The 15,963-nt window shown below is 55.2% G+C and overlaps 1 protein-coding gene across 1 annotated transcript in view; it reads right to left on the bottom strand.

Moving 5' to 3' along the window:
• TNFRSF13B (TNF receptor superfamily member 13B) overlaps positions 1–13,686 on the bottom strand; it is a 45,392-nt gene extending 31,706 nt beyond the window's left edge. Inside the window, exons 1-5 of the mRNA XM_036838185.1 lie at positions 13,657–13,686; positions 3,995–4,075; positions 3,791–3,887; positions 3,522–3,562; positions 1,445–1,598 (exon numbers count right to left, since the gene is read on the bottom strand). Of these exons, the coding sequence (XP_036694080.1) occupies positions 1,445–1,598; positions 3,522–3,562; positions 3,791–3,887; positions 3,995–4,075; positions 13,657–13,686 (403 nt within the window). The remainder of the gene's footprint in view (positions 1–1,444; positions 1,599–3,521; positions 3,563–3,790; positions 3,888–3,994; positions 4,076–13,656) is intronic.
• Between the last annotated feature and the right edge of the window lie 2,277 nt (positions 13,687–15,963).

The raw sequence follows: 15,963 nt of genomic DNA, 5'->3' as shown, positions 1-15,963 counted from the left end.
ACACATGACTAGTGCATTCCTGGTGTGGTGCTGCTGTGGTCCTGGTGTGTTCCGGTGTGTTCTTTTTCACCACTGTCTGGAACCCCACACCCACTCCCATCCCTCCTCAAACGAGGAACATCTAGGTTGTTTCCGATTCCTTGGTGGTGTGAGCAACGCCATCCTGGGCAGATGTGCAAACACACGAGCGTCTCTCCTGGGCGGATGTTGTCCAGCGGGACCTCTGACCTGCAGGGGCCGCATGCCCCGACTTCAGTGGCTGTCGCCAGACTGGCCACACTCCTACTCACTCCCAGTGGCAAGGGGTGACCTTCCTCGTTCCTTCTCGACTTTATCTGCACAGGACAGGGTCAGGCTGTTTCATTTAGATTTTTCGGCGACCTCACAGGTGACAAGTGTATCTTGCTGCTTTAATTGCCTGATTGCTGGCAAGGCTGTGCACATGTGCTTATTGGCCATTGCGAGAAGGCCTGCGGTCACTCGGGGAAGGAAGAGGCCTGGGGAGCGCACCTGGGCCCCCGAGGCCAGTGGAGATGCTGCATTAGCGACTGTCAGGTGGTGGGCGTCGTGGAGGGAGTGTGATTATTCTCAGTTCCTAAGGCTCCCGTATTTCTATTAATAGAAACGCTTGCCGCCCATGACTGGCTCGCCGTGCACCAGGCACTTTACTTAACCAGACCTCATTTAATTCTCTCCGGAATGCATTTAATATTATTCCTATTTTGCTGAAGGGGACACGGAGGGTCCGCGCGGTGCACTGACCTGCCTGGGGTCACAGAGCTGGTAAGCGCGCTGTCTCCAGTCCCAAACCCTTCCCTCCGCGCCGCGGCCCCTCCCACCCGTGGGGAAGTTCCCAGAGAGGATAAACAATGGCTTCTCACTGAAAGAAAAGTCAGGCTCAGGTTTTGCTGCCCCTCCCCTTGGCCGTGAGCAAAGAACTTGTTTGTTAACTGAAATGTCCAGCCTTGCAAACAGTTCCCAGGCCTCTGGCCCAGGTTTCTGGATCAGAAGACAGAGAAGGCCGGCGAGTGCTTCTCTCCAGGGCAGCTCAGGGGGGAGAGGTGGGTTGGTGATCTCTTAATTTCTTGCAGTTTTTGGATTGTCTGTAGCCTGGGTAGGTGCGGAGTGGAGCTTCGAGGCTCCAGACTCAACAACCGGTTGTATCTCAGGTTTGGGAGCAAGAGGAGCCCCTCTGCCTCCCTCCCGCCCCCCCCGCAGCCCTCTGTCACACCCACGTGATGTTGGGGGAGATGCTTCCGGGCCCCCCCCCCCTCCCCGGCATCAGGGCTCTAGGAGAGCGGAGTCTGAGGCGGGCTCAGGTGCAGCCGGCCCAGGTTCTAGGTGGGAGGGGAGGCTCTGGGCTGTGCACTCAGCACACGGGACGCGCGTCGGTCGAGTGAATAAATGAATGGACGAGAAGGTTGGAAGTTGAAAGCAAACACACCCTCAAGCTTTTGGCCCTTTGGGTTCCGCGGGGTGGAGGGAGAGGCAGGAGGGTCAACGAAGCGAGTCCTCCGTGAGAAGGTGGCGCCGGGCCCCGCGGGAGGCGGCGGGTGACTCAGCGAGGACGCGTCACGGTCCACGGGCTGGCGGACGTGCTGTGCGGGGAGGAGCGCAGAGGCGGGGACGGGACTGCGCGAGGCCCCGCCCGGCTGGCCCCCGGCCCCCTGCTCTCCTCCCAGCCTCCCACCCGTGCCCTTCCTGCCGGGGACACTCGGACAGCACCTTCTCAGAGGGCCTGTCCCCGCCTCCCGGCCAGACCCCCCCAAAAGGACCTGGTGTGTTTCCCTCTGAGCTGGTCACACGCTTCCTCCCCAGAAGGCCAGGGCTTCATCTTGACGGCTTCATGGTCTGTTACGAGAAATCGACTGTGTATTGAAAGAACCTATTGAAGAAACTCGGCTTCACTCGGATCTGTGGCTGGCAAGGCTGGATGGCAGGCCCCCCGGAAAGGCCTGGGGTCCCACCGGGGTCCCCAGAGCACACGCTGAGAACCCTTGTTAGAGAGCCTGGGGGCTGGGTCCTCGCTACCCAGCTCCCCCCGAACAGGGACTCCCCCTCCGAGCCTCGGTTTTCTCCTCCGTAAAGTGGAGTCACTGGTGGCACCTGCCTCTGGGGCCGAGCTGGGGGCTGCTGGAGGTGATGTAGAGGGACACCCTGCCCAGGGCCCACCCTGCCGTGACCTGGAGCCTGTCAAGGACTGAGTGGAGATTTGTTTTTAGCTAAAGTATCCGGAGGACTTTTCGCGACCAGAAAAGCTGTACTTGGCCCAAGTCTTCATCCAGAGGTGGGGGGGATGGGGGGAGGGTCACATCAGTCTGGTTCTACACCCTGCGGCGGGTTTTCCAGAAAGTTCCAGACACCTCCAGCGATGGATATCCCTTGTCTGAGTGCCCCCCCGCCCCAAGCAGCTGCGTGTCTGCCCTGAGGTCCCCGGTCACCACCCAGGCCCCCCCGCGGCCATGCCGGGCATGTGCTGTGAGGCGCCGGGGAGCCGGGATCCCTTTCCCGTGACCCGTGCGACCCCGTGGACGGCAGGATGGGGCGGCCGGGGTGCAGGCGTCTTCTGGTGCTGGGGGTGACGGGAGTGCAGGGCGCACTGGTCTCCAGTGTCCTGCTCCCCGGCCGCCGGGCTGATGGTTTCCAGCCCCGCAGAAGCCCAGGGCCCTCCCCTCCGGCCGTGTCACCTCTCCCCAGACTCGCTTTGCCTGACTGTGGACTTCGTACGGAGGCGCTCACAGGGCGTCTGTGCCGGTGCTCTGGGCCCCTCACTCCACCTGCGTCGCGTGTGTCGGTAGGTCACCCACTGCGTTGCCGGGTGGGCTGCGTCCTCAGGCTGATGGACACTTGGGAAGTTCAGTTTGGGGCCGTTACAAACAGCTGCCGTGAACATTCTTCTACCGGAAAGTTTACCCGGGGGTGAAATCGCGAGCTCGGGGGAGGCCGAAGCCCTTGGCCCCATCACCCAGCGAGGACAGTGTCAGACACACCGGCCAGGCCCCGCTTTGGGCCCACGCCTCCCTTCCCCTGGCCTCAGTTTCTTCATCTGTAGAGTGGGGCGGCGAGGATGGGGTGAGATGAAGGCCTCAACCTCTTCCCCAGTAGTGACCCCCGCCCCCTCCTCAGAGCCCACAGGAAGCCCTCCGTGGCCCGGTGGGCTTGGGTGGCGGTGCGAGGGGCGGGTCTCACCCGTCCCAGGGGGGTAAGCCCTGGATCCTTCTTCCAGAAACAACACCTGCGGGGTCAGGATGGCTCCGACTCCACTCTGGGGGAAGGGGCTTCATGGGCCAGCCTCCGCACCACCATCCCCGCACGTGACGTGGAGTGCCTCTGGGCCCAAAGCAGGAGGGCACAGGGCCCTGCCCCCCGAGTCCCTGCCACCCCGGCCCAGGGCCCCTCCCGGCTCCCGCTCCACGCCACTCGCTGCCCGGGTTGGTGGGGGCTGGGGAGACCCTGCTGGGAACCTCTCTGGGGATGAGGAGCAGAAATGGCCTACGCCTGTGTCACCACCACGCCCACACCTGTGTCACCACCACCACCTGAGTCACCACCACGCCCACACCTGAGTCACAAGCACACCTGTGTCACCGCTGGCCCACCAGCCAGCACTTCTCTGCCTGTAAACCCCTTTTCGTTCCTCAGCTGCCACCCCCTGTGCTGGCTCAGGGCCCTCGCACGTGCTGTTCCTTCTGCTGGAAACACTCTTCCCTCCCTCCGCCCGCCTGATGCTCCGTCTTCCTTGCGCCTCAGCTCTGCCTCTGCCGTCGGGAGGGAACCCCCTCTCGGCCACCATGGCCCCAGGGCAGCCCCTCCGTCCCCCGGGCCCAGCCCTGCTCGCCTCGTGTTTCAGCCCCTGATGTGTAGCCGCCTGTCTCCTCGGGAGGGATCTGGGGAGGAGAGGAGAGACCCGTCAATGCCTGTCTCACTTGGAAGACGGACGTGGAGACGGAGACTTGCCCCAGGTCCCCGTGAGCGGTGACTCTGGTGTCGTCACCCTCAGAACCGTGTCCGAGCCCTCGCTGAGCAGAGCGCCAGGCCCGTGGGCGGCCTCGTCCACTCGCAGCCTGGCGGGGCTCTGGGAGGCCGGCGGGGAGGGTGGTACAGGCAGCCCGGCCCCGAGCGGCTCGGACGCCCCGCTTCCCTCCACGGCCCACCCCCCTCTGTTGGAAGGTTCAGGGGTCCCCTTCACAGTGATTCTGAGAGCACCGCCTCCCACCTCCTCCTGCCCCGCCTGCTTCGAGCCACTCCCCCCCTCACCCGGCTGGGCCAGGTGGCCTCTCTCCTGCCTGCGCCCTCGTCCATGTGATCCCCGCCCGGGACCAGCGCGACCTGTAGCCCAGGACACTGCTTCGTCCTCCTCTGCCCAGAGCCCTCCGAGGGGGAGCCTGAGGCCAGGCCCCTGCACCCGGGCCCTCCTCTCTAGGAGCCGCACGACCCCGCACACGGGCTCCCTCTCTGGGCTTCAAGCACGTCCGGGCCTTGCTGTGCAGTCCCGTGGCCTGGAGAGCTCTTTGCCCAGATATCTGCTAGGGAGACCCGTCGGCTCCTGCAAAGCTTTGTGGGCACCTCACCCTGTCCGTGAGGGCAGCCCTGGCCGCGTCTGGCTTCTGGCACAAGCTCAACAAGCGCGGGGGTGCGGGGCCACCACACAGCCACTTTGAGTGCAGTGAAGTCGGGTCACGGGGAACACCAGAGAGCAACCCAGGTGGCGCCCAAGGAGAGACTGCTGAAGGCCACCGTGAGTGGGCGTGAGAGGGACGGAGGTGGCTCTCCCCATCTGCCCCGACGCGGACTTTGGGACCCCAGACAGCACACGCTCTCATGGCTCTGCCTCCCCCCGAGGCTCAGCCCTGCCCACCCACCAGAAGGCCCAGGACCCTGGGAACAACGGGGTGGGCGGAGGAGAAGATGCCCAGGGTCCTCAAAGCTCCACCCGTTCTGCTCCAAACAGGCAGGCCTGCCACCCCTTGGAGGGGTCCAGACGCTGGACTCTGGTCCTGTTGGCGTCCCAAGCTCCGTGTGTGACCTCAGACCAGGCACTGGACGTGCTGGGCCCCGGTTTCCCTTCTGTCAAAACGAGAGGAGCGGACGGCAGCCCCTCTGTGTTCCGAGCGTCTATAAATACCGCACACGGTGCTTATCTGCTAGGAAACCTGCCCGCAGAACCAGCCTGACCAGTGTGGGTTTCACTCTGAGGCAGTAACCGCTGCACCTGGGCCGGCTGCGCCCCAGACCAAGGGCAAGGTCACCTGGTGCCCCCCCTTCCTCTCTGGGGGGACCGGGGTTTCACACGGAGCAGCCGAGGCCCAAAAATAGCAGGTGGCCACTCACAGGCCAACCCGCCCAGGCCCCAGAAAGGAAGTGAGAGAAAGGCGGGCACTTTCGTTCTTTCTACAGAAAAGAACTGTTTCTAAGTATCTGCCAGGCACAGGCCTGGCCCCTCCCCCCCCCGGTTCTCTGTGGGGGGGGTGGGGGGTGGCCCCAGCTGTGATGTCCCCGAGCGGACGGGTGAAGAGACGGAAGTACAGTCACACTCACAAGGGATGGGGCTGAGACTGGACCCAGGGCTCTGTCCTGCATTGTTCTGTGGCTCGCAGGAGTTCAAGGGGGTCGTGCTGACAAAACTGTGTAAAGAAAGCCCCATGGGGGTCCTCCTGGTGACCCTCCAGGAGCAGGTGACTCAGGGTAGATTCCTTTGTGAGGTACCTTCACTTGTAGGTCGAAATAGTCACCCTGCCTTTCTTAGGTTAAACTAGCTGGGGTAGTGCAGAGTCACCTGGCCAGCCAGGCCCCTCGTGGGGACTTCGGAGGAGCTTCTACACACGGGCCCCCGGACACAAGGACAACGACGGTCCTTGCAGAGCCAATCGGAGCAGAGATGACGGGGAGGGTGTGAGTGTGTGGCTCTCGCGGGCCCCGCCCACCTTCGTCCAGCTCCTCCTTGTTCTGGGCGCTCCCCCGTTCTCTTGCCCAGACTCCGCCCAGTGCAGCAGCAGGGTGCAGGATGAATAAGATGTCCTGCATGTCCTGACAACGGAACATTGCACAGCAGGAGAAAGAAGGGGATCCTGTGTGTCACCTGCAGGCTGAAGAAGAGTCGCTCCATTTGTGTGAACTTTAAACACAGGCCCCAAGTAGCACCTGCTGTAATCCATGCACACTTACATACAGGTGTAAAACGTAAAAAGTGGGCCAGAAGCGCACAAACCAAACTACAAGCATGGTTACCTCTGGGAGGCGAAATGGCACCGGTGGGCTTGGTCAGAGGGAGTGGGTCAGGAAAACCCGGAGCAAACACAACCAGTTGTAAACAAGGCCCGTCTGGGAATTTGGTAAATTATGTCTTGCAGTACAATGAATATTAAAAGTCTTCTGGGCTTTTGTTCAACTGTTGAATTCCAGCACAGAGTTTGCTGAGCCCGACTATATACTGGGGTGCAGGGCAGAGAGTGTGGGTAAAGCAGAGCAAGTCTCCCGCCCCCCTCCAAGTTCATGGTCCCCTTAGAGAGACACACGGTAGACGAGACGAACAAGGAACATGGGAAGCGTGTCGGGTGCTGAGAAGGGCAGGAGTGGGGCCCTGGGGGCTGCAGCAAGACGGGGAGAGCGTCTGTCCCTGTGGCTGCCGTGGGGAGGTCCACGAACTTGGCAACTCAGACGACGCGCACTTATCCCCTCGCCGTTCTCAAGTCCAGAAGCCCCGGCTCCGCACCACGGGGCCCAGGAGAAGGCGTGGGCAGGGCTGGCTCCTCCTGGAGCCCCGGGGCAGAGACCCTTCCCTGCCTTTTCAGCCTCCTGAGCTGCACTCCTTGCAGCCCTTGGCTCCCGGCCCGTCCTGCGTCTCCCAGCCAGCAGCCGGGCATCCTGCTTCGGCCACGGAAACTGCTGCTTCTGCCTGCCTCTCACGGGGCACTTGAGATCACATTTGGGGCCCACCTGGGTAAACCGGGCCCACTCCCCATCTCGAGATCCTCAACATAATCGCGTCTACGAAGTGCCTTTGTCATCCGCGGAACGCTCGCAGGCCCAGGGGTCCGGCCCTGCGGGTCTTTGGGGTCAGCATGTTTGTCTGGGAGACCTCGCGACAATGTGGTGTTTGGATGAAGGCCTGAGGGGCAGGAAAGGGAGGTGCACGTTTCTCTTTGGAGGCACATCCCAGGCAGAGGGAGCGGCCTGGCAAGTTCGCGGCACCTCAGCTATTTCCAGGTTTGGGAGGTTACCAACAGAGCTGCGTATTTGCCTGGCGTTCGCGTTTTGCATGGACATGTTCTTTCGTTTCCCCTGGGTGCACGTCTAGGAGTGCAATCGCTGGATCACACGCTGTAGGCACATGTTTACAGTTTCCAGAATCTGCCATATGATTTACCAAGACGGTCACACAGTCTGTGTTCTGAGTCCCGCCTCCTCCACGCCCTCAGCGGCACTCGGTGTGGCAGCCATTGTAATAGGGGGGCAGACGTGTCTCCTTATGGGTCTAAGTCGCGTTTCCCTAACGACGGATGATGTTGAGCAGGTTCTCACGTGCTTACTGGCCGTTGTAGATCTTCTTTGATCAAGTGTCTGTTCAAAGCTTTTGCCCACTTTAAAAAATCGGGTTGCTTTTTTTTTTTTAAATTAATTAATTAATTAATTTATGGCTGTGTTGGGTCTTCGTTTCTGCGCGAGGGCTTTCTCTAGTTGTGGCAAGCGGGAGCCACTCTTCATCACGGTGCGCGGACCTCTCACTATCGCGGCCTCTCTTGTTGCGGAGCACAGGCTCCAGACGCGCAGGCTCAGTAATTGTGGCGCACGGGCCCAGCTGCTCCGCGGCATGTGGGATCTTCCCAGACCAGGGTCCGAACCCGTGTCCCCTGCATTGGCAGGCAGATTCTCAACCACTGCGCCACCAGGGAAGCCCCTTATTTTCTTATTATTGGATATGAGTGTTCTTTATGTATTCTGCATAAAAGTCTTTCATCAGAGATTTGATTTGCAAGTATTTTCTCCTGCCTGTGGCTTGTCTTCTCATTCTCTTGAACAGCATCTACCGAAGAGCAGAAGTGTTTTGTTTGAATGAAATCGATTTACCATTTTTTTTCTTTTATGGTTCGTGCTTTTGGTGTCGTATCTGAGAAATCTTTGCCTAACCAAGGTTTTCTCATATATTTTTCTAGAAGTTTATACTTTTAGGCTTTACATCTAGGTCCATGACCCCTTTTGTGTTGATTTTTGTGTATTATGTTGATTTTTGTGTGATGGTGTATTAACAATATTTTGTGTTAATATTTATTTATTTACAGTAGGTCCTTGTTGGCTGTCTGTTTTAAATATAGCAGTGTGTACATGTCAATCCCAAACTCCCAATCTATCCCTCCCCCCTATTAACTTCTATATATGGATCCAAGTTTGTTTGTTTTTGGTTTTTTTTTGCATACAGACTTCAATTGTTCCAGCACCATTTGTTGAAAGGCTAGCCTTTCTTCGCTGAATTTCCTTTGCACCTTTGTTGAAATTCACTTGTCCATATCTGTGGGTCTATTTCTAGACTCTCTGTTCTGTTCCACTGACCTAGTTGTCTGCTCTACACCAATACCACACTCTCTTGATTACCGTAGCTTTAAGCAAGCTGGTGTCAGTTCTCCAACTTTGCTCTTTTTTCAGAGTTGTTTTGAATATTCTAGCTTCTTTGCATTTCCATATGAGTAGGATACATGTGTGTGTACATATATATCAGTTCTATTGTTTCTGTTTCTCTGGAGAACTTTGACTAATACAACCAGTGTTTAGAACAGTGCCTGGCACATAGTAGGCAATAAATACTTGTTGAATGAAATAATAAGCTTATCTGTTTATTCACCCCCACACTGCCAGCACCTGACAGGCAGAACAATGCATGACAAATGTCGCCGTGAGCCTCTCCTGTTTAAGGCCAGGAACCCACACGCAACACTGTCTAGGGGTTCAGCTTGCTCACTGGGGTCCAGAGGCTTTGCACTTTTCCTCCCCAAGAGGGGTGACTGCGGAGTCTTACTCAGCCCGCTCCTCTTTCCCCAGGTTTTGTCTACAACCCACGCAGTTCTGCCCCCCCGCCAGGGGACGTGTGACAATGTCTGGAGACATTTTTGCTTGTCTCAAGGGTGGTGGCGGGGGTGGAGGCCAGGGACGCTAGCAGACATCCGACAGTGCACGGGACAGCCTCACAGCAAAGAATGATCCGGCCCAAGTGTGAATCGTGCTGACGTTGAGACACCCTGGTCTATACTCGCTGCCGGTCTAAACACTCCGCATTCGCGCCCCTTCACCCGCGGCTCTGTGCCAGCCTTCCGTCGGAACTGTGCCACTGCTACGTGGGATGATTATGAAACTGTAAAACCACAGGCAAGACGCATTTGTTTTACGAGGAACATCCTGGAGACCACAGCCATCTACGAACTTTGCATACGGGAGGGTTTTGTTTTTGAAAACTGAAATTGCGGAATAAGTGCCCAAAGAGGCGAGAGAGAGAGAGAGAGAGAGAGAGAGAGAGAGAGAACTTCACTATTTGCGTTCAAATTAGCAGCCTGAGTATTCTTGGCTCCTGATAGGAAAGGCGGGCGGGTGCCCATGTCAGAGGAGCACATCTGCGGAGGCTGCGGGTTTCGTTCTGACCGGCTTCCAATGCTCCGGCCACGAGAGCGGCAGATGTGTAGGAGGCCAGATGCCTAGCCGGCCGCAGAGAGCGAGACTTGGGGGCAAACAGTGATGATTTAGTAGGAAGGGAAGATCTACTGGCTGCCCACTCAGGGCGGGGCATGGTGGTGTGCTGACCCCCAGGATCTCGGACCGCAGGGCTGGGCGGGGCACCGGCCGGGCTGGCTCCCGCCGGGACTGGGCCGAGGCCGGGGAAGGGGAGCCACCAGGTGGACCAGCACACGGAACCTACCGAGCTGGCGCTCTCCAGGACCGGGCTGCTGGAGTCTTGTGAGATTTACATTTAAATTCAAATTAAGTGGGACTTCCCTGGCGGTCCAGTGGTTGAGACTCCACACTCCCAATGCAGGGGGCCCAGGTTCGATCCCTGGTCAGGGAACTGGATCCCGCATGCCGCAACTAAAGATCCCGCATGCCACAACTAAGACCTGGCGCAACCAAATAAATAAATATTTGTTTAAAAAGTGTGCATTTCTCAATAATTGCTCTTGGCTTTAGGATCCAAAAAAAAAAAAAATTAAAATTAAGTAAAGTTAAAAATTCGGTGTCTCAGTCCCATGAGGCCCTGGACACCACGTGGCCAGTGGCCTTGCCCAGACCAGCACAGACAGACCATCTCCAACCACTGTAGTCCCTACGGACAGACGGACAGACGGTGCCCAGGGCCACCCACACCTCCTCCCAGCTCTTCTCACATCCTCAGCTCCCCTGCGGCCCCCCCAAAGGGTTGGGGGCTCCCCAGCTGGGTGAGAATGTCTCTCTCCCCTGTCCTCGGCGGTGATGGAAGGAAGGGTGGGGTCTCAAACTGCAGGGGGCCCAGAGGCCAGGTCGATAATGTAACAGAGCTAGTCATTGATACAAGGGCAGCTCTGATCTTTTAAAATTTTGTATTAAGGTAAAATCCACCATTTTAACCATTTTCAAGTGTGCGATTCAGTGGCGTTTAGCACACTCCCTGTGTTGTGCTACTGTCCCCTCAGTCTAGTTCCAGAACATTCCGTCAGCTCAGGAGGGGACCCTGTACCCACAGGCTGTCCTCCCTGTCCCCTCTTCCCTAAGCCCCCAGCAACCACGAATCTCTGTTAGCTATTCTGGATATTTCATATAAATGGAACCTACAACACATGATTATTGAATCTGGCTTCTTTCCTTAGCATAATGTTTTTAAGGTTCATTCACGTTGAAGCAGGAATCAGCACTTCATTCCTTTTTATGGCTGAGTAATATTCCAGTGTGTGGATGGACCACGTTTGTGCACCCATTCATCAGTCCGTGGGCACTGAGGATGTTTCCACCTTTGGGCCACTGTGAACAATGCTGCGATGAACGCTTGTGTACGCGTGTTTGTTTTCAGTCCTTTTGGGTGTTTACCGAGGAGTGGAAACGGGGGTCATATGGTAATTCTGTGTTTCACTTTTTGGAGAATTGTCAGACTGTTTTCCACAGTGGCTGCACCATTTTACATTCCTAGCGATGGAAGAGTTCTGATTTCTCCACATTCTTGCCAACACTTACTATTTTCCTTTAAAAAAACCAAAACTATAGCCATCCTAGTGGATGTGAAGTGGTATTTCACTATGGTTTTTTTTTTTTTTTTTTTTTAATTTATTTATTTATTTATTTATGGCTGTGTTGGGTCTTCGTTTCTGTGCGAGGGCTTCCTTTAATTGCGGCGAGCGGGGGCCACTCTTCATCCCCGTGCGTGGGCCTCTCACTATCGCGGCCTCCCCTGCTGCAGAGCACAGGCTCCAGACGCGCAGGCTCAGCAGTTGTGGCTCACGGGCCCAGCCGCTCCGCGGCATGCGGGATCCTCCCAGACCAGGGCTCAGACCCGTGTCCCCTGCATTGGCAGGCAGATCCCCAACCACTGCGCCACCAGAGAAGCCCTCACTATGGTTTTTTAAATATTTATTTATTTTATTTATTTATGATTTTTGGCTGCGTTGGGTCTTTGTTGCGGCACGTGGGATCTTCGTTGCGTGCAGGCTTGTTTCTAGTTGTGGCTTGTGGGCTCCAGAGTGCGTGGGCTCTGTAGTTTGCTGCACGTGTGCTCTCTAGTTGAGGCGCACGGGCTCAGTAGCTGCAGCGCACAGGCTTAGTTGCCCCGTGGCATGTGGGACCTTAGTTCCCCGACCAGGGATTGAACCCGCGTCCCCTGCATTGGAAGGCGGATTCTTAACCTCTGGACCACCAGCGAAGTCCCTCACTATGGTTTTGATTTGCATTTCCTTAACGACATTACACTTTTTCATGTGCTTGCTGGCCATTTGTATATTTTTGGAGAAATAGCCATTCGGGTCCTTTGCCCATTTTTAAATTGGGTTATTTGCCTTTTTGTTGTTGAGTTGTAGGAGTTCTTTTTGTATTCTGATATTAGACCTTTGCAAGTATTTTTTCCCACCCTGGATTGTTTTGGCTGTTTAGGGTCCCTTGCAATTCCATACAAATTTTAGGATCAGCTTTTCCATTTCTAAAAAAAAGGCCATTGGGATTTTGATGGAGATTGCATTGAATCTGTTTATTGCTCTGGGCAGTATTGCATCTTAACAATATTAAATCTTCCAGTCTATAAACGCAAGATGTCTTTCCGTGTATTTAGGTCTTCTTTAATTTCTTTCAGCAGTGTTTTGTAGGTTTCAGTGTACAAGTCTTTCACCTACTTGGTTAAAGTTATTCCAAAGTATGTTATTCTTTTTGATGCCATTGTAAGTGGAATTATTTTCTTAATTTCCTTTTTGGATTGTTCACTGCTTTTTGGACTGTTCATAGTGTATAGAAATACAACTGATTTTTGTGTGTTGATCCTGTACCTGGCAACTTTGCTAAATTTGTTTACTAGCACTAATAGTTACTCAGTGGATTTTTTGAATTCTCTATATGTAAGGTCATGTTATCTATGAACAGAGATAGTTTTACTTCTTCCTTTCCAGTTTGGATATCTTTTGTTTCTTTCTTTCTTTCTTTTCTTTTCTTTTCTATTTTTTTTTTTTTTTTTTTTTTTTTTTTTTTTTGCCTAATTGTTCTGGCAAGGATTCCACCGCTATGTTGAATAGCAGTGGTAAAAGCAGGCATACTTGTCTTGTTTCTGTCTTAGGGGGAAAGCTTTCAGTCTTTCACCATTGAGTATGATGTCAGCTCTGGGCTCTTCAAAAACATCCTTTATCACACTTAGGAATTTTCCTCTATTCCCAATTTGGTGAGTGTTTTATCATAAGGGGTGTTGGCTTTTGTGAAATGCATTTTCTGTGGCAGTTGAGATGATCGCGTGGCTTTTTTCCTTCATTCTATTAATGTGGTATATTACATTGATGGATTGGGTAGCACTGATTTTACAAGATAAGCTGGAAATCTGAATTCCAATGGGAAATCTTCTTTCTTTGAAACGTTGACATGCGTAAAAAAATTGCATGGGCCAAATCAAACTCAGCTGAGAGCCAAATTGGCTCTGGGGCCACCAGTTTGAAATCTCTGATCAAGAAACTTAAACATTATTCTTCCCTTTGACTTAGGAATTCCACTTCCAGGGATCCATCCCGAAGAAGTAATCCAAAATACAGGCAAAGTTTTAAACCTACACTTGAGTGTCATTTTTAAAGCCTGAAGTTGGAAAGTTCCTGAACACCCAGCAGTGGAGGTCTAAGGGTGCCGTGTTTGCCAGGGAACCCGGGTTTTACTGCCATTTAGGGAGGTTTTTATGAAGATGGAGGGCCAGGAACAGACCCAGGAGAATGATATTAATGACTGTTGTTCCCTGGGACCACAGTTGTCGTCTGCTTTGAATAAATGCTTTTTTTCTTATGACAAGAGGCAGAGGGATTGCCCAAGGCCTCCCTGTTGGCTGGGTTGGTTGGTCAACAATTTCCCAAATGTGGCACAGTGTGCTGATGTAACCTTTCTATTTGGCACTTTCTGCATTTGATTCACATTTGAAAACATTTTAATCTCAGGAGCACATTTCCATATACCAATTTCCATTTTGCTGCTTACGTGGTCCACTCCCGTTTGCCGGTTGGTCATTATACGTTAATTGCTTTGGGCAGAAATCCGTCCCTCTGCCCCAAACATCCCTATCCTTTACAAGCACTTGCAGCAAAAACCACCTTGAATGTAGTTTTTGGCATGACTGGCTGCCAGGGACCCACACCTGTTTAAAAATTAAACACCAAGTACAACAGTGTCCCTCTGTGCTGCTTTTGACCATTTAAACTGTAGCCTTACACTAAGCGACTTGGATAGAGGCTGGCCTTGAGATTTACTTTATGAAACGTGCCACACCACAGAGATCTGATAGTTCTTTCCGTGGGTTCATCCTGTAAATCCTGAATTCCATTTTGAGTATTCCAGGTCTAGGCATCCATGATGGTGCCTTAATAAGAAAAAAAAAAAATCCTGCTGCAGTTCTGGGTTTTTAAAAATTTATTTATTTGTTTGTTTTTGGCTGCATTGGGCCTTCATAGCAGTGCGCGGGCTTCTCACTGGGGTGGGCTTCTCTTGTTGGGGAGCACGGGCTCTGGGTGCGCGGGCTTCAGTAGTTGTGGCACTTGGGCTCAGTAGTTGTGGCTCACGGGCTCTAGAGCGCAGGCTCAGTAGTTGTGGTACACAGGCCTAGTTGCCCCGCGGCATGTGGGATCTTCCCGGACTAGGGCTCGAACCCGTGTCCCCTGCAATGGCAGGCGGATTCTTAACCACTGTGCCACCAGGGAAATCCCCCTGCTGCAGTTTTAATACCAAAGTGGGGGTGGCCCATTCCTGCTGCATAAGGATGAGGCAGGACGGGGCAGGAGCTCTGACTACCCAGAGTTGTGCTGGGACATCGTTGTAGAGGTGAGTGTAGGCGGGAACATGCTTCCCAGCCAGCAGGTCCAGTGCAGTGCGGCGCAGACCCCACCCAGCGGCCCACGTGCCCTGCTGGGCGTGGAGGACAGGGGCTGGTCCCGGTGGTGGTCAGGGAAGGCTGCATCAGGGACCTCTGATGAGTTCAGTAGAATGCACCCAAATTCACGTCCTCCTGGCCTGCGATGTGATCTCATTTGGAAATGGTGTCTTTGTAGATGTGATCGAGTTAAGATGAGGCGTACTGGATCCGATGACTTGTGTCCTCACGGGAAGAGGGGAGCGTGGACGCAGATGCACGGGGAGGCGTCGTCCTATGAGGACTGAGCAGAGGTGGGGCAGGGGGCCACCACCCCCGGGAGCTGGGGAGCTTCCTGGCCCCGGCTTTCGGGGAGGGGGGGCCTCTGGGCTCGGAGAGGGGGGCTCTGGGCTTTATCCCTCCCCCTGGGAGGAATAAAGTTCTGTAGCTGTCACCCCCGGGTTGGGCTGCGGAACCGCACAGACCCCGCCCGCACCCGCAGGAAGCCTGGCGCCGAACGCACCCGCGCGCCCCCCGCCTCCGCCAGCAGGTGGCGCCCCGCCCGTTCGGCGGCCGCGCAGCCCGGGTGTGGCCGGTGTGGCCGGAGAGTGGCGTCCGCGGGGCCGGGTTGCGCGGGGCCGGGTTGCGCGGTGCCGGCTCCGCCCGGGCCACCCTGATGCTGAGGCCCGTGTCAGGGCCCCCCCCCCAGCTGATCCACCTGCGTGAGGAGAGGGGTCGCCCCTGCGGGGGGAACCAGTCCGCCGTCCTCCCTCCGGGCCGGCCGCCAAAGGACACCGGGGCTCGGGAAGGAGCGCACGGAGTCTAAAGTCGGCCGAGCCAGGCCCAGCCCCACCCCCCAGCCTCAGTTTCCCTGGTGACACTGGCCCGAGCTGCGCTCCACGGAGCTTGTACACGTGTGCGGCTCTGCCCACAGACCCGGGCCGACAGCAGAGGAACCTCTCCAGGTGGTCTTGGTTTTTATTTTGAGGGTTTGTTGTTTTAGTATTCTTATTGTGGTAAAGTACGCGTAACGTAACATTTACTATTTTAAAGTTCACAGTTCGGTGGCATTAATGTTCACGTTGTTGTACAAGCATCACCACCATCATCTCCAGAAATTATTCATCTTCCCAAACTGAAACTCTGTCCCCATTAAACCCTCACTCCCCCCCCCCACCCCGCCAGCCCCTGAGAGCCACCCTTCCACTTCCTGCCTCTGTGGATTGGGACTCTAGGTGTCTTAGATAAGTGGGATCATGCAGTGCTTGTCCTTTTGTGCCTGGCTTGTTTCACTCAGCAAAATGTCTTCAGCTTCATCCGTGTTGGAGCCCGTGTCTGAATCTCCTTTCTTTCCAAGCTGAATAATATTATTCCGTTGCATGTGTAGACCACACTTTGTTCATCTGTGGACAGACGTTTGCTTGCTTCCACCTTTTGGCTAC

This window comes from Balaenoptera musculus, chromosome 20 (assembly GCF_009873245.2).
Source record: "Balaenoptera musculus isolate JJ_BM4_2016_0621 chromosome 20, mBalMus1.pri.v3, whole genome shotgun sequence".
Lineage (NCBI taxonomy): Eukaryota > Metazoa > Chordata > Mammalia > Artiodactyla > Balaenopteridae > Balaenoptera > Balaenoptera musculus.
Note: the sequence above shows the minus strand (reverse complement) of the source record. Positions and strands in the feature narration are given on the sequence as shown.